General features: G+C 36.2%; 1 protein-coding gene across 1 annotated transcript in view; it reads left to right on the forward strand.

Annotated features, from left to right (window-relative positions):
- The window catches only part of PIWIL2 (piwi like RNA-mediated gene silencing 2), a 74,029-nt gene that overhangs the window by 27,000 nt on the left and 27,529 nt on the right, over positions 1-19,500 (forward strand). Inside the window, 4 exon segments of the mRNA XM_031950873.1 lie at positions 10,847-11,035; positions 11,835-11,919; positions 12,737-12,826; positions 18,303-18,443. Of these exon segments, the coding sequence (XP_031806733.1) occupies positions 10,847-11,035; positions 11,835-11,919; positions 12,737-12,826; positions 18,303-18,443 (505 nt within the window).

The following is a 19,500-nucleotide window of genomic DNA, read 5'->3' on the forward strand; positions in this document are numbered from 1 at the left end:
ACACTAAAAGACAGCTGAACTCAAATGAACAATATTGGTTCCATAGGAATGAAACATATTTGTTTGTTATCACTAAAGAGGTAGAGGATTGATAGTATCAAATATTGCTTATATACCATCAGTTAGTTTTGCTTAACTATATCTTTATGACAAAGGAGTGATTTCTATATGGGAGGGACAATACTGGGAAATATCTGATGTAAACAAGCATCAATCAAACTTAAGAAAAAGAAAAAGAAAATTTCCCACTGAAAAGGAGTTTTGTTGTCTTGTTTTTTTGTTTTACTTTTTTAAAGATAAGGGAGACCTGAATATTTTAAAAGGTAGGAAAGAGCAATTGGGAGTGAGTAATTGATATATACTGGAAGTCCTGTTAAGATGACAATAATTTGTTTCCTCAGGGCTTATCACAGTGCCTGGCATTCAGTAGGTACTTAATAAATGTTTGTTGACTTAATCGTGGACTAGCTTTATTATGAAGGTGCATATCTTCTGTTGAGGTAAGAGAAATGGATAAAGAGAAGTTTTGAGTTTGAGGGGAAAAAAGATTTGTGTTTATTATATTGTCTACTCTTGGTTTTTCCAGTGAAGTTGTCATTTGAATAAGAGGACTTTTGAAATGTAGGCTTAGAATAGTATCTGGGGAATCTGATAAGCTAATTAAAGGAGGCATAAGAAGGTTGATGAATATCTATGAAAGTTTAGCTTAGATCATAGAGCATGAATTTATAATGACCTTAATGGAGAATAGTTTTGTGACTATAGCAGTCTTTAACAGCCAGTTAGTTATTGGAATAGAGGTGTTATCCAGATTTGAACATTGGCAATTTAATCATAGAATTTTGGAGGGATAAAGGGATTTTAGGAAGCTAATGAAGCTATTGTTAAAAGATGTGATGGCACAGCTTCACTAACCCCCCTGATCTGGTTGCCAGGTATTGGTCAACAAGCATTTATCTAGTACCTGCTATGTGTCAGGCACTGTGCTGAGCCATGGAAATACAAAGGTGAAAGTAAAAATACTTTAAGGAGTTCTAATGGGAATAAAAATGTATATTTGTATATGTTTACCCAAGAACATACGGAAATCAAAGTAGCCTCAGAGGAGAAAGCAATAATAACTCAAAGGAACAGGAAAAGTATTTCACAGTAGGTAAAAGGAAACTAAAAGGAAACCAGGGATTCTAGGAAGTAGAGGTATGAAAGAAGAACATTCCAGGTATAGAGGATGGCCAGTACAATAGCTTGGAAGTGGGAGATGGAGCACTGTATGTGAGGAACTGTATGGCTGGATTGCAGAGTGTCTGCTATCTTTTGAAGCTTGCTTTGTCTTACTTAAATTGAAAAAGGTGTAGGGATGGTGTGTTTATCAACTAAAGGAATGCCTTTTGTATCTGTGAGGTGATTTGGAGGGCAGGATATGGCTATACTGGGATTGGCGGGGGGGGGGGGGGGGGGGGGGGGGGGGGGGGGGGGATGAAAATGAAAAATGGCTTTTTCCCAAGAAACTTTTCCACAACTCTCTACACCACACTCCCAATCTTAGAAACCACTTCATTAATCTGTAATCATTTATTAAGTATCTGTTTATGCCAAGTATTGTATTAATCTCTGGTGGCACAAGATAGAAGTGAAATTCCTGATCTCAGGGAACTTATAATCTTAATGAGTGGCAACATGCAAACAATTAATTGTATACAGACTGCATAAATAAATGCAAGGTACATAGAAGATAAGCAACAGAGGAGAGACACTAGCATTAATGGGAATGCAGAAAGTTTTCTTGTAAAAGGTGAAATTTTACATGGGAAGGAAACCAAGAGACCGAAAAGAGGAATGAGGAAGAGCATTCCAGGTATGGGGATGAGAGAGGGAAGAGACAGTCAGTGAAGAAGCATGGGCAGGGAGGTCATGGTTACTGAGCAGAAGACTAGAAAAGTAAGGGCGGATCTAGTTATGGAGAGCTTTAAATGCTCCTAGGATCAGTAATGAAAAGCAGAGATTGAAACTGAAGAACTCTGCCCTTAGAATTCATGACACAAGGAATGAATTTGGAAAAACATGGAAGTTTTTCTTAGTGTTGGCTATCTCATCCCTCATTATGATCCCTCTTGGATTTGCAAGGAGAAGCTGGTGCTGCACCATCATCCCTTATCAACACCCAAAACAATTTCTCATCTCACCAAGCAAGTATCAGGGTTTGGGAAAGGCTGACATTGAGAGGAACAATGAGAGGGAGAGAGGAGAAAGATCAAGGAATGCTTCTGGGAGGAGGTAAGAGTTAAAATGAGCCTTGAAAGATAGAAAGGATTGTAGAAAGTGGTGCTGAGCAAGGAGTTCACATTTTGCCTGAAACCTCAGATGCATGTGGGAGAGTAACGTGAAATTAGATTAGAAAGGTAGGTTGAAGCCAAATAGTGGTAGATGACTGCCACATACAATTTTGATATATATTCTATATTTTTGAAAGCATAAAACTTTGTGAGTACATCACTTCTCAATCGCAACATGACTGTAGGCTTCTTTATTTTAGATAACTGTCTGAAAACTTCATTTTTTTCTATAATAGCTGCCTCTTAGTTATTCATATATTAGGTCTTTTTGAGGACTTTGTCATTTGGATTATCATTCCCTGTTCCCTCCCTCTTCATTGACTGTCCCCTCCCCCCTCACATCCCCATGCCTGGAATGCTCCTCATTCCTGTCTTCTGTCTCCTGATTTTCTTCCCAGGTAAAATTTCACCACTTGCTAGAAAGTGTTCTGCATCCCCTTTAATGCTAGTGACTCCTCTGCTGCTTATCTCGAATATACTTTGGATTTATGCAATCATTTGGATTATCATTATCATTACACAATCTCTACTTTGTGTTTTCACAAAAGTGACTTTTTTTAAGGCCCCAGGTTTCCTGTCAATTATTTGCTTCTAGTACATTTTTTTTTTTTAAATTAGTGGGCTTGGGGCAGCTAGGTGGCATAGTGGATAAAACACTAGCCCTGAATTCAAGAGAACCTGAGTTCAAATCTGGCCTCGGACACTTAACACTTCCTAGATGTGTGACCCTGGGTAAGTCACTTAATCCCAGTTGCTTCAGGAGAAAAAAAATTAATGAGCTAAAAAAAAAAATAGCAAAATAAGAAATGAAATCACCAGCAAAACCGGAACTGTTTTTACAAAACCCATATAAAAACAAGAATCTTCTTTACAAGATCTCCAGTAAGTGTTTTTTCAACATTTCCTTACAGAGAGACTTATTTAGGGGATCACACTATGTCCCAAGGCAGCCCATTCTTAGTATGAACAAAAGTTGTGAGTGTTTCCTTCTATAAATACCAAGTCTGACTCTCTGCAGCTTCTTTCTGTTTATTCTGCCTTTGTAGCCAAGTACAAGTCTGACTTTCTCTACCAAATTCACTACCCCCCCCCCCACCAGACTTAGTATACAAATTCTTTAAGTATTTCAAGACAGCTCTCATGACCTCACCTGAGCCTTATATTCTTCTTTCTTCCTTCACCTGAGTTTCACATGGCATGGACTCTGGTTACTTCACCATCTGATCACTTTCCTGGAGATGCTGTAGCCTTTCAATGACTCTCCTCAAGTGTGATGCCTAAAATTAAGATAGAGTTGTTCTAGCCATCATACTTCTCATTGCAGTATAGTAGATTACTGTCTCTCATTTCACATTATTTAGTCATTGAGCTTATAATCCATGTACAGTGCTACTTGCAGGCAGCCAGAACTAGAGGACCTCACGATTTATAGGGAATCTCTCTTTAACTTAGACTCTGAACTGGATCTCCTCCATGAGAGTGGTGACCATATTTGGTGAGCATAGGTTTCCTTGTTTTATGCTGCACATGATGTCAATAATCAGGTGGTCACTGAACAACTTATCTCTGTTGTATCTTTCAAGGAATCCTAAATGATTTTGATATATACCTGGGAGATTTTTTGTTATAAGAAAACTTTTCAAGGCATTGTTTTACTTTATGTGATCAAAAACTTTTATACCCAACAAAGAGGCAGTTTTAGAGAAATCTGGCCTTGAAGAAGGGGAGACCTAGGCAAATCCTGGCTTTCACGCAGGCACTTCTTGAAATAATAAATTGTAAAACAATCACCAATTTGCATTGGTAAAGGAGGTTTCCTCATTAGAAATTCCTAATTAATAAAAAATAATAAAGCATTTATTAAATGTTTATTATATGTCAGGCCTCATGTTAAATACTGGATACTAATACAAACTAGCAAAATGATCCTTGCTCTCAAGAAGCTTATATTCTAAAGGGGAAGTCAGTTCATAGAGAAGAACTAGAAGGTAAGGATTAGAAAAGGGACTTTATGCTTTTGTGCTATGATTTGGAAAGTGCAATGAAGGCTGGCTTCCAAACTAAATGAAGCAGAAGTTCACTGGTCAGAGTCCAGAATCTTGGATTTAATAGCTACATGAGGAAGATGACCCTATGTAGGTATCAGGCAAAATTGAATAAGCTTTAATTAACCAATTAATTCAAATCAATTAATTAATTAAATAGACCTTTCCAGAGCTAACGGGGTCTAGTAGCCAAATATAGATCAAGATGATTGAATATGGCCCTGTGAGGAGTACTAGCATACCAGAGGTTAGTAAAAATGCACATATAGAGCATAAAAAGGTACTTATCTCCTAGCAAAAGCAGTAGTTCTTTTTCTGTCAGGTGAGTCCCATTTTTTATTTTCAAAATATCACTGGTGGGAAAAAAAACACCTCCCAATAGCACTGTGTGAAGTCCAGTAGTGAGAATAGAGTCAAGGATCCTGGCGAAAAGTTATGTGAATGCTTCTGTTCATTTGAATTTCTTCAGATTCCTCTCCTGAGTAACATATTCTTATTTTGTCTACATTTCTAGGAAAATTATGCTGAGATTCTTTGTATTCACTTGAGTATCATTCCTCAAGTAGGAACTTTTGTTTCTAAAACTGAGGCATCTTATCCCCGTTGAGATAGTAGAGGTAATGGTTCAAGAGACCTACCTCTCAGGTTTCTTGGATGAATTTGGTCAGGTTTGGTTCAACTTTATTCTCATTAGCTTATACCTAAGTAGTTCATGTGGAGACATGGACAAATTTTTGTTTCTTGCAAGTATTCTGTCCTTTAAATGAGTTGCTGGTATGCTTTTTGTGCTGCTTATGCTTTCATAAACATAACACAATCATATGGAGTCATTCGATCAACAAGCATTTATTAAGAAATTACTAAAGTGTTCAGGCATAGGGGAACTCTGAAGAATAGTAAATTGAACAGCAGCTAGGAACAAGCATCAAGAAACACAGATCAGCTTTGTAATTCATGATATGGAAACAGTAAAAGAACTATCCAAGACAAAGTGGGAGAATTAAGTGCTAATTAGATGCTAAACTCAATTGTTTCTATTGAAGGATTATGAGATATTTGTTATCTATAAGCAAAACCCAGGTTACCCAGTCCTGGATATGGCTTTGATTAGAAAGCATTATATCAATTTAAATTATTATTTATATTGCTCTATCACTGCTCATCTCTCAATGTAACTGTTTGTAGAAAGAAGTGCTTTCTTTGTACTGATCAGTCCACTGCTCATACAGAGAACTTAGATTCAAAACAACAACAAAGTCCCTCAAAATGTAACATATCCAGTTATTACAACTTGGTAATGGACCAGACTTGACATTTTTATGTTTTTAAATCTATGTTTTATTTTGATATTAGATACTTATTAACAAATCCCTTCAAGAATACATTTCTTGAAATAGTTAAATTGTTATATACAAAGAAGAGATGTATTTTTGACTTTGTCAATATAATAGGAATGAACCATTATATTTGATAAGAATTAGTTACCTTTTCATGTTGTCTTTATTTACCTTTTTGTAGTCACATAAGTTTATCTTTTGCCTTTGCCTTTTTCATTCTGTATTACTTCTGGATTCAATCTTGAAGACTTCTCAGTAAAATCCCACTTGCCTTCCAGAAGATTAGTCACAGCTTCTGAAAGAAAACTTAGATCACTGAAAGGTGAAGTTTCAATAACATGAGTGAAGTTAAAGACAATCAAACTTGTGGTCTTGTGTATGGGAAGAACAAAGGCAGAATTGAGGAAGGGAAGGAGGAGGAATATAATGATAGAGAACAGTTTGGATTATCTGGGTAGAAATTTCTCTAGGCTCTCCACATAAGTCCACTATGTTTTTTAACAACATTCACGAGGTCAAGTGAACAAGCATTTATTAAGTTCTTATCATGTGCTAGGCCAAATACACATTGGCAGAAAGACAGTCCCTGCCTCAGGGAACATTAAAATGGCAGAATATAACACAAAAAAGGCACTTGAAATTGGGGGTAGGGAGAGTAGGAGATGAAGGAGAGCAGCCAGGAGAGGAAAGAAAATCTCATGGCCTGAATCTCCTTTTAAAATAGAGGTAATGGGAGGAACCAGCCAATCTAAAGAGGGGGTGGGGTGGGTACCGCTTTCCAGTGTGAGAAGCACCAGAATAGAGAGGCTGAAGAGGTTTCTGAGAGGGTCAGGAATATAACCTGGAGAGGAATGACTCCCAAAAAAAGAAAGAAAGAAAGAAAAGAAAAGAGGAATATAGCACTGATAAGCAGATTGTTAAAATGTATTCTTTTATTACTTTTTCCTTCCTCTTCTTCACTCCCCTATCTTAAAGGTAGAAGCCATATTTTGTCATGATTATGAATTGTGACCAATGGCAATTGCAAATTTTATGATTAGAAGTTAATAGATGGCATGGTATATAAAGTGCTAGACTTGGAGTCAAATTCTGCCCTCATCTGTTCCCAAACTTTGTGACTCTAGGGGAAATTACTTATCAGCTTTGATTTCCTCAATCTTATAAAATGGGAATAATAAAATGGGCTGTCATAGGGTCAAGTGAAGCAATATCTTAAGTGTCTTGCAAACTTTAAAGAAGTATATCAATGCTCACTATAATCATAAAAATTTTCCTGATTTAAGAAAGTACATAATAGATGGGAAATCCTACAAAGTTGGGAGCTACAATTTTCTTACAAATAAGCAAAAGTGTGTCTCCAGATTATAGTCTGGAATCTGGTATAGTTGCAAGATGCAACAGAATCTAGGGGACTGGTGAAAACTGAAGCCCAAGCTAAGCTGAAGAGATTTCTTTATCAGAGGAAGCAACAAATATAAGAGTTTATCAGAGACTTCTCTCTGTTTGCTACACTCAGTGTCTGCTTTATGATTACATATAGGCTGCTCTGCCATTCAGCTGCTGGAATGCCTCAGCAGGATGGTTGAACTCTAGGGGCAACTTACCTTCATCATTGTTTTGTCTTGGCATTGGCACTACCTTCCATGATCCTTGTATTCTATTTTTTCCCCTCATTTTTTTTTCTTAATTTCCATTTTAGTTATAAATAATATGGGGACAGGTAGATGGCAGAGTGGATCTCAAGAATACTGGGCCTGGAATCATTGAAGATCCAAATCCAAATCGAATCTCAGACACTAAATGTATTCCCCTAGGCAAGTAAATGAATCTCTCTTTGCTTCAGTCTTCTCAACTATAAAATGGAAGTGGTAATACTAGCACCTGCCTCCCAGGATTGTTATGGATCAAATAGGATAATAAATTTGTAAAGCACTTAGCACAGTGCATGCCATATAGTGCTATATAAGTACTTATTCCTTTCTACTAGATTTAAGATGTTTGCTGGCTTCCCTAAAAATCTCAAATTCTTTTCCACTTCCTGGGAATAGGGGGAGGGAAGGGATAAGGTGAGGAGGTGTGGAGTCTTTAAGAGTTTTTTGAAAGATCAGGCAAACAAGCCAAGGGAATCTCAGGCACGCTAGGTATTGCAACCAGCTCAGCAAATAATGTGCCACCGAGCAAGGAATAGTCTTCAGGTCCCTCCTCCCCAATTCTTCTCTCTGGAGAGCTGATATGAGGATCTGTCCAGCATCCCTAACGCCTTTGGATATGAATATGATGGGACTAATGCTCTGTTGGAATTGAGCTAAGATTTGAATATGTTGCCCCAGAGACTGAGGAATTATTGTACATGAATATGTTCTTCATATATTCATTCATTGGAGGTTTGGGGGGAAAGGGGAACGTCTCTTCTTGTTTTTTATCTATCTTTGAAGTAAATATCCTTTTGTAAAAATCATTCATTGTTAAATGGATAAATTGAATTGAGCTGCTGGTGGCCTCTAACCGTGGAGAGAGAAAATAGCTAGCATAGACAGTCGGAAAAGAGAAACATGCCAGTCCTTCTGAAACCTTAGAAGCAAATGTAGCTTATTGGTGTAGTTGTGAACTGATCTGACCATTCTAGAGTCTGGACTATGTCCAAAGGGCCATAAAACTGTACATACCCTTTGATCCAGCAGTGTACTGTATCTGTATTCCAAGGAAATCATAAAGGAGGGAAAGTAACCCACGAGCAAAAAGATTTGTGGCCCTTTTTGCAGTGGCAAGAAACTGCAGTTAGGAGTTGGAGGATGGCTGAATAAGTTATGATATATGAATGTTATGGATTATTATTGTTCTATAAAAAATGATGAGCAGGATGATTTCAGAAAGGTCTGGGGAGACTTACATGAACTGATGCTAAATGAAATGAGCAGGACCAGGAGATCATTGCACACAGCAACAGAAAAATTATACAATGATTAATTCTGATGGATGTGGCTCTTTTCAACAATGAGGATTCAGGCCAATTCCAATAGACTTGAGATGGAGAGAGCCTCTGCATCCAGCAAAAGAACTATTGGATTGAATGTGGACCACAACATAGCATTTTCACTTCTTTTTGTTTTCTTTCTTACTTTTTCCCTTTTTGATCTGATTTTTCTTGTGCAGCAAGATAATTGTATAAAGATGTATACATATATTGTACTTAAAATATATTTGAGATATATTTAACATATATTGGATTACTTGCCATCTAGGGGAGGAGGTGGGGGGAAGAGGGGAAGAATTGGAACACAAGGTTTTGCAAGGGTCAATGTTGAAAAATTATCCAAGCATATGTTTTGAAAATAAAAACTTTTAATTAAAAAAAAAAGCTGCAGCAAATGTAGCATTCTGATCCTAGGAGAGAGTGTGAGAGCATGTGTTTCATTAAATTTTGAAGTAGACAAAAACTTCTTTTTAACAGCCCTTTTAAGCCAATTTTCTTTAGAATCATTAGGTATAGGGTCCTGTTCTCTAAATTGAACTGGTAATGGTTATACTGAAATTGATTTCAACAGACATTTATTAAGTATCAGCTTTGTTCTGGATATTGAGACAGAGGTAAAAATGAAAAAAGTACCTACCCTGAAGGAGTTTCCATTCCAGTGGGGAATGTAACTCAAGATTAGAAAAAGAAATACAAAGTAATTTGAATTCAGAGATAGCATTAACAACTAGAATGGCTTCAGGGCTGGGGTAAGTGAGTGACACATGAGCTGAACCTTGGAAGATAAGTGTGCTTAAAAGGATTTTTAAGAAGGAAGTATGAGAGACAGGTTTTGTGAGCATATGGACAAACAAGAGATGAAATGTGAAGTACAGGAAATAATGACTGATCCCAATTTAATAAAATACATACATAGGAATCATGTGAAATAAATCTAAAAAGGAGCATGCAGGGCAGATAATTAAAGATTTCAACTTCAGATCAAAAAAATTGGTATTTTATCCTAGAGCAGGAGAAAGTCATTGAAATAGGAAGGCTATTCTTAGTCACCGTATGGAAGCTGTATTGGAAAGGGAAGAAAGTTGAAATAAAATTGTAAGATAATATGATAGTCTGAGTGAGAGGTGATGAAGCGTCAATTAGGATGATGGTTATGTTAATGGAATAGAATATATATATGTACATTTATATGTGTATATGTTTGTAGATATAGATATAAAACATGTATATACACACACATATATAAAAATCTCCATTTTGTACATGTAGCTGTCAAAGGTCTTACTTGAAACCTACAAATAAATACTATGCTTATAACATGTTCCTGAACTCCAGTCTACTAATTGAAATGAAGTTTGGAATAACTTGTTCATTGGAAGTCCATACTGATTTCTAGTGATCATTGCTTCCTATCCTATACAAACCATTTATTTAATGATCTCCTCTCTAATTTTGCTGGGAATCAATAGTAAACCTTTAAAGTTTGAAAAATCTACCTCTTTACCCTTCATGAAAATTATAGCCAAATAAAGGCAAGAATTTATCAGTTCTATTTTTAGTAGCATAAGATTTACATCAGATCAGAAAATCACAGAATTTTAGAATTAGAAAAAGATCTCTATGACCTAGTCTATGCTATATCTGAAAAAGAAATCCATACATATCCAAATAGAGCTTTTCCTGTCTCAGCTTGAAGACTTCCAATGGGGGAGAATGCAGTACTTTTTGTGGCTACCCATTCTTTCTAATTTTTAGTAACTTTAATTAATAGGAAAGTTTTGGAGACATAGTGCTTAAATTTGCCTCTGGACTTCTACCCATGACTTTTGGTTCTGCCATCAGGGGCCAAAACAAGTTCATTCCCTCTTCCACATTTTAGTTTTTCATAAAATGTTTTTGTAGCATTGTCTGTATTATGATGGTGATTTTCAATTTGGTTGATTTAGCAGTACCCAATGAGAAAAGTGATTATTGTTCTATTTTGTGGATGAGAAAGTTGAAGCCACAGATAATTGGCATTTCTGAGAAAGAGACAGAAAGAGAGAAGGGGAGGAGAGAAGGAGGAACGGGAAAGATCACCTGCCCTGATTCCTGTTTCTTTGCTTGGTCTCTTCCATATTTATGTAATCAAAATTCTTTGATTCATTTTCCCAAAAGGCATGCCATATATCAGCAGAGCAGTGAAAACTTCCAGGATGAATGTACCAAGCTTCTGGTTGGCAACATTGTTATAACCCGATACAACAATCGTACCTATCGAATTGATGATATTGACTGGAATAAAACTCCAAAAGATAGCTTCATAATGTCTGATGGGAAGGAGATTACATTCTTGGAATACTACAGGTAGGAAAGACTGAGTGTGGACCCAGAGAAAGAAGAGAATGAAGAAACATGAATCTCCTTATAGAGCATGATTTTTTCTTAGAAAATAGGCTAAGGAGTAACTCTGTCATGATATTTGTTATGAATGTGCTATCATCTAAACTTAAATCTTCCAGCTCACTGATAGTTTCTCTTGTTACTGAATGACACAGTGTATATATAGGTCCTTTGGTCTGGAATCAGGAAGATCTGAATTCAAATCCAGCTTCAGATGTCTACTTGCTGTGTGACCCTGGGCAATTTATTTATTAGCTGTATGCCTTAGTTTCCTCATCTATAAAATACAGATAATAATAGCACCTAATTTCCAGGTGGTTATAAGGATAAAATGAGGATTATTTTTAAAGTACTTCACAAACCTTAAAATGCTATATATTTAAATGATCACTATTATTATTATTATTATTTTGATATAGCTGGTTGGATAAGGAAACTGGCTGAAGATATCATTAAAGTGATTGAGCTAATGATTTGTTAATATTTAGTCCTGTCTGGTTACCAAAGCTTTTACCTGATAGCAGTAGATAGCAAATTCTTTCTAGACTATTAAGCTTACTTTACCATCTCTTAACTTATATAACAAATTGATCTTTTTTGTTTTACTCTATTAATAAGTGATGATTTCTTCCCAGTGGATTCCTGACAAGGACTGTTATGCAAATATTGTGCCACAGAATTGGTTAAGAAAGCTGAGTTACTGGAACTTATTAGGAACATGAATGTTCTTCTGAACATTTTTTCTGCCTCTACATTTCTCTAGCAAAAACTATGGAATTACAGTAAAGGAAGAAGACCAACCACTTCTAATCCACAGGCCTAGTGAAAGACAGAATAACCAAGGGAGGGTGAGTAGAGCTATGACATCTACACTTCTCTGTTAAGTTCATGGCTAATCTCAATCATCTCCAGAACAATTTGGTGGAATTATTATTACATTGTAGTTGCAAAATTCTGTCCAAAGGTTTTTATATAACAATAACAACTTCTACTGCAATGACAGACCATCTACTGCCCACCTCATGAGATTGTAAGGAGTATATTTTGGGAATTTTAAAAGCTATATAGATATGAAGAGTAATGTAGTCAGAGCTGCCCCTTGACACTTTGTTATGATTAGTCTCCATAAAGAAATATCATAAGAGATCATCAGTTAAATAAAAGGAAAATAAAAGCAAAAAATTAGTAGAATCTCATTCTTTTGGGAGAAAGCAGTCTTAACCCTGTCCACACACATATATATTCTCTCCCCTGCCTCCTTCCATTGACTTCATCACATGTCATCAGATACAAACATTGAATGTAGAAAAAAAAGTAGGAATGGAAGATATTAGCTATATACCCACACGCACAGATGCACACACGCTAACCAGACTGTTCACAATAGCTTGACTGTAGCTGTGGCTTGGGACTTAGAAAATACAAAAGTCTCTTTTCCTTACTTTTTTTCCTGGTAACATCAATATTGTACAATCTATTGGTAGCTCTATTTCTTATTCAGAACATGTATTGCTGAGTATGGCAAACTATAAGATATTTCTGGAAGCCCTGATATGCATAGCTAACCATATAGTCAGCAGTCACCAAAGAACAGTGGGAATTGTGGCATCCTACCATGTCTCTTTTCCTTCATTATTTCTTCCCTGTACTTTTTTCTTCTCTCAGCTTTTAAAAGGAGAGATTTTACTACTTCCAGAGCTATCTTTCATGACCGGGATCCCAGAAAAAATGAAGAAAGACTTTAGAGCCATGAAGGTTAGAATCCTACAGTCTCTAGCACTTTATTATCAGAAGGTAACAAGACAGCTCTTGCTTTAAAGAATGATCTTTAATCATTGAGCTGAGAAAGTAGTGGTATATATATATATACTGACTTCCATTATGACCTTAAACAAGCTTCATCATTATTTAATGCTTTAGTTTTTCCCCTTTGTAAATTAGGGAGAAATTCTTTTCTTTCCAGGGATACAATGAATGTTTGAATTCATAGAAAAATACTATATTAGAAGTGCAAGGGACTTGGAGATCGTCTATTCCAACCTTCTCATTTTACCCCAAGAGCTAAAGCGATTTGCCCAAAGTCAAACAGGTAAGTAAGAGAGGTAGAATTTGAACCTAGATCTTCTGATTCAAAGTCCTGTGGTCTTCTCACTCTCCCACACTGTCATGTGGCTCTGAAGAAAGATGGACAAGCATAAAGAGCCATAAATAATATTCTTTTTGAGCAGTGAACTTGTCCAATCTTTTTGTAACACTTCAGTTCCAAAAGAAGGTGTGAGATTAAGTAGCAGAAAAGAACCAACTGGAAGGAGCAAAGCAAAAGAAGAGAAGTGAATTCATCTGTCAGGGACTGAAGTCTGAAAGTGATAGAGAAAAGCTCCCAGAGGGATCTGTTGTAATTGAGGAGCAGAAGTGGTATTAGGTACTTTCTCCAAGAAGAAACTGTAGAAAGCAAGTTGGAGAGAGCAAATTAAGATAATAATTATTTTTTTTTTAATGAAAAAATTTTCATGGCTACTTCCCAACCCATTCCCCTTTTTCTCAATATTTGATGATGATGATAAGAAGCTAATATTTATAGCACCAAGCACTGTGCTAATTGCCTTATAGATATTATCTCATTTAGTCTTCACAACCACTTTGAGAGAGGTAGTTGTTATTTTATTCCCATTTTACAGATGAGGAAGCTGAAGCAAACAGGTTACATGACTTTCTCACCACCACACAGCTAGGAAGTGTCTGGTGCCAGATTTTAACTCTGGTCTTACTGACTCTAGATCCAGAACTCTATTGACTATGCCACCAACTCTATTATATCTAGGATATGAGAAATATTCTGTCTTCATTCCCTTAATTCCTTCTGGTATATTCTAACCTAGAGGTACCCTTAGATTTTTTTTTAACCTTTTAAAGGTTCAAATTGAATTAAAACCATATTTCCACTAAACTCTCTGCAAGCTGTTTATAATCTTCTGTGAAGCCTATGTTAGTTTCAAATTTTCAAATATTTGTCTCAGATGACAGTGGTTTGTTTTCAGTTTCATCATATAGGATGTGGAGTGGCAGAAGAGATCACTATCTAATAAAAGGTTTCTTTCCTGTTGCTTCATGCCAAAGTTCAAAGCTACCTACTGCTGCTATTGCTGAATGAATCAATACACAAAACATTTTTATAGCACATATACACTCGTTGACACAGTTAATTGCCTTATAGGGTGTGGTAAAAGTACAATTTAGCTATCCCACAGAATAAATATACAAAGAAGTACATTCATGCTTTTTATACTTTCACATATAACTGCTGGCAGGAACCTGCCTCAGGCTTACAAGCTGTCATTTGATAAAGTTAAATAGCTTGTTAGAGCTCTGAGCTGGAAGCTCTCTAGACATATAATTTCTAAGTAGGGGTTCTTAACCTTTTTTAATGTCTTGAATCCCTTTGGCAGTTTGTTGAAGCCTAAAGATCTTCTTCTCAATGTTTTTGAATGCATAAAGTAAAATAGATTGGTTCTTGTTCTTCATTTTCAAAGAGACCCAAATGACATCACTATGTTAGAATTAAGGTACAGTGGGTTCAGCTGATGAGACCAATACCAGCTCAGAAAGCTCTGCTACAGACAGATGAGGCACAATTAGTCCATGTGAACATTTGGGGTGGGTTTTCTAACTTTGTACATCTCATGTTTCTTTTGAACTACTTCAATTCTGCTTTGCTCATAGAGCATAACACCTTCTCTGATGCAGGTATGCCCTACTGAGCAGTCCTGGACCAGTGCCTCCTATGTCATGTAATTAATTCCAGAGTTCTTAAGCGAGACCTTGAGAGTGTCCTAGTATTGCTTTTCCTAATTTCCACAGGAATGCTTGCTCTGTGTGAGTTCCCCTTTTAGGTAAATGTAACTTTGAAGGTATACGTTTGGCCTTTGAAAAGTGTGACCAGCTCAATGGAATTGTCTTCTCTGCAGTAGAATTTGAATGTTTGGTTGTTTAAGTCAAAGGACCCCAGTGTCTGGTAACTTATTCTGCCACGTTATCTTCAGGAACTTCCTAAGCCAGTTCAAATGTAAGTGATTCAGTTCCCTGGCATGGTGCTGGTATTCTATCTAGGTTTCAGAGGCATAACAATGAGGTCAGCACAATGGCTTTGTAAACCTTCAATTGGGTAGTCAATCTTACACACTCTTCTTTTCCACATTTTTCCTTTGGAGACTCCCAAAGGCTGAGCTAGCACTAGCAATGTGTGCTTTATCATTTAACTTAATCAATGTTTCTCCCTCCCCTGGAAAATATACTGTCAAGGTAAGTGAATTTATCTATAGGATTCAAAACTTCTTCATTTGCTATAACCAAAGGTTCCATGTATGGATAGTGTGGTGATGAGTGGTGGAGCATTATCTGTGTTTTCTTGGTATTAATTGTTAGGCCAAAATGATCACAAACAACAGAGAATTGATCCATACTTTGCTGGATCTCAGCTTTGGAGGCTTCATTGAGTGCACAGTCATGTGCAAACAGAAAATTATGCACCAATACTTCCTCCATTTTAGTTTTAACTTGTAGTCTTCAAAAGTTAAAGAATTTACCATCAGTGTGGTAACTAACCTCGATACCTTATTTGTCCTCATTGAAGGCATTTGACATGACTGAAAACGTATTTTAAAAAAAAAAAAGCATGGGAGCAAGCACATAACTGTGTTTTATTCTGTCGGTGACTGGGAAAGTACAAAAGCATTGTAATCTGGAACTTGGGCATAACATCATGGATTTACAATCCAGGCAACCAAATTTTGATATAATTTTCTACAAGCCCTCATGAATGACAGTATTAAAGGCTTTGAATTATGTCTACAAACATTGTGTATAGACCCACTGTTCTGCTTCTGGCACTTCTCCTATAGTTGTCAGGCAATAAATATCATATCAACCATTTCTAGGCCCTTTCTGAAGTCAGGGCTTTCAAGTAGATGACATATCTTCCAGGTGAAGGATCAGCCTATTAAGAAGGGCTCTGGTAAGAATCTTAACAGATTTTCCTGTGATTGTCACAGGACAATTTGTTCCCTTTATCTTTATAGAGGTGGACAGTGGAGACGTTCTTGAATTCCTGGAGATACCTCTTCTTGCTATATAACCCAGAAAATTTCATTCATGTTTTGTATACAAATCTTAACTGGAATAGAATTAGTACCAGAGGCTGTGCCCCAACAAAGGAGCTTCCTGGTATTCAAAGCCTCTTCTTTAAATGGAAATTTGTCTAGAGAGGGATTGACTTCAACCTAAGATAACCATTCAGTGATTTCAGCATTGATTGATGACAGTCATGTTCTTATCACTAATCAATTCGGCTCCATTAGCACTGAGTAGTTGAGATGATGTACCATATGTCTTTGACTCATAAATAGCCTTTAGGACATCATAAAAACACTTTGGATTGTTACTATCAATGTAAATGAATTTCAGTTGCCTTTTGGAGCAAAGAATCTTGCATGTCCCTAAATTTTGCTTGCACTTTACTTTTGATGGAATTAAATGCTGCTTTCTCAGAAATGAATTAATGATCTGCTGGTAAACTTTCATTTTTCATTTAGCAACTTCTGAATTTTCCTATCATTTCCTTCAAACCATTGAATTTGCAAGTGCTGTACGCCAACTCTCTGAAAACTGCCCACTCCTTTTTTTTGTTCCACTGTTGCCAACTATATATTTGTTTACCTTTTCCTCCGATTAACAACAACTTTTGTTGTTAACTTGTTAACAACAAAGTGTTCCTCTCAGACAAGTGATCTAATTTGTTGACATTTATTCTTCTGGCAGTCATTTTGCCTTGTAGCCTCCAATTTTGTTAAATGGGAGTATTTAGTGTGGAAAGAATAAGTCTATAATCAGTCCAGCACTCTGCACCACACATGCATTCATCACTCCCACATCCTGTCTGTGCCTTCTCCTTACATAGGATTATATAGCAATCAATCATACTGAAATTATTAATAAAAAATTTTCAAACAAGTTCAAAGAAGTTAAGAATTCCTCCCCTAGAGTCTGGAAGTAATAGGTATACTGAGTAATGATAATGATAGGTGTACTGGGTAATGATCGTGATAGATATACTGGGTAATGATAGAATTTGTCACTCTTTACAGTTTACTACATGGGCATAATAAAATTCCCTGGCTAATGACTTATATCAAATAGAGTTTGATAGAAAGGCAGCCTGGTGTTTATAGTTCTGGGCTTAGATCCAGGAAGACCTGAGTTTGAATTCTGCCTCAGCTACTTACTAGTTGTGTGACCCTGGGTAAGTCAAAATTTCTGTACTTCTATACCTTACTTCACAGGATTATTATGAAAATCAACTAAGATAATATCAATAAAGCATTTCACAGACCTTAAAGTACTTTGTACAAATTGGCAATTATTGTTTTTAACTGAGAGATTTTAGATTTAGAAGTTGAAAATGTACCTTTTCTGGAAACTATCTCATACCATTAAGGTAATATTTTTAAAAAATTGTTAAAAATCATTAAAAACCCTACACTTCATTCACCTTTGTATTTTGGAGAGGGATTCCCCTCCCCCACTGTTTTCACATATTTTTAATAAATGGGGGACAAGCTCTTTTCTTAAAAAATTTTTTTGCATGCGTTCTCTCTCTCTCTCTTTCTCTCTCCCCCTTCCTTCCTCCCTCTTCCCCCCTTCCTTCTTTCCTTGGTCTCTCTCCCTCTCTCCCTCCTTCTGTCCCCTCTTCTGAGTACATATGCAAACATGCATGTATTGGTTATTTTTTTTCCTTTGAAAAAAGTTTTTTGGTTCTCTTTTTTTTTTAAACATCACTTTCCTTTCCTAATAACTAAGTCTTCCTTGTGACAAATTAGTAGTTAAACAAAATAAATTAATGACCCTGTCATCAAATATATGTCTCGGGTTGGATCATCTCTGTGCTAAATCATAGGAAGCATGTTTATCCTTTCATGACATCTGAAATCACAGTGAATCATTGCATGTATCTGAATTTTGAAATCTTTCAATGTTATTTTACTTTACGTTGTTAATATAGTCATTGTGTAAATTTTTAAAAATATTTTATAAATCTTTGAGCTGCTTGGAAATCTTTACTAATTCATTAGGAAGGAGTTTTCACAAATCCACACTTTGAAAACAGTATTACTTATGTAGCCCTGAATTAGAAGAAGCAATCCTCATAATTCTTTATTCCTCTTCCAATTTTATATAGGATTTGACTCAACAAATCAACCTGAGTCCTAAACAGCACCACACTGCCCTGGGAAACCTCTTGCAAAAAATTTCAAAGAATGAGATGGCCAACAACGAAATGATACGATGGGGTCTCTGTCTGGATACAGATGTACATAAGGCAAGCTGGAGGAATGTGAGATGGGAGTCAGAATCAGTACTAGAGATTTAGGGAACATTAGGGAAGAAAAGGAAAGATACCTTGACATTGAATGCCTTTGATTTGTTCTTGAGCACCTTTTCTAGTTGTAATTTTTCTTTTTAGATTTCCATCAAACTTGAATTTTCTTAATCTAATTTTTCAGTGTCTTTCATAATTTCTTCTACATATCACAGGGAGATGAGCTATATGTTATCAAACGAGCTAAGGATGCTATTTGGCATTTCTTATACTTAAATATTCTTTAAGGTTTTATATGATATTTTTGCTTTCAAGATCTCAGTGGACCATTTTTCTTCTCCCTCCTCCTAATATTACTTTTTCTGAATACAGAACATAGAATTCACAGACTATTCTGTTTTCTGATTCTATTCTGATCTTTGTAGCTCAAAGGCTGTTTGGAGCTTATGCTTTGTAATTTCTTCTTCTTTGACAATACTTACATTTGCCTTATGTATTCCTCTGTTCTCTCCATCCTGTCCTTCCTTTTCATTCTTTATGTAGGGCTCTGACCCTCAGAATCTCTGGATTGGATGAACCCTTTGAGACCAGTTAGTTCTATCTTTCTCTAGCCATGGCAACTTGTACCACTTTGGTATAGCTGTTTTTATTAGAATGTTTTTCTTTATATCAAGCCTACATGTACTTTCTGTAGCTTCTCCCTAGTGATCTGAGTTCTGCCTTCTGAAACTCAGTAGAACAAGTCTTTGCCATGAAAACTTTTCATGTACTTGTAGAGAGCTATAATGTCTGACCATACCAAAACAAACAAACAAACCCAACAACCTGTTTTTCCAAAATAAAAATCCATCATTTCTTCAGTTGATCCTCAGGTCACACTATGTTTACTGTCTTTGCCATTTTATAAAACTGAGTTTGTCAGTGTTCTTTCTAAGATATGAACTCCCCAAAATTAATGGAAGATCATATTCCTAGATGAAGATCTGACCAGAGTAGAATGCAGTGTACCACTCCCTCATGCTGAACAGTTTCTCAAAATAGCATTTGCTTTAGGCAT

Source organism: Sarcophilus harrisii, chromosome 2, assembly GCF_902635505.1.
Source record: "Sarcophilus harrisii chromosome 2, mSarHar1.11, whole genome shotgun sequence".
Taxonomy (NCBI): domain Eukaryota; kingdom Metazoa; phylum Chordata; class Mammalia; order Dasyuromorphia; family Dasyuridae; genus Sarcophilus; species Sarcophilus harrisii.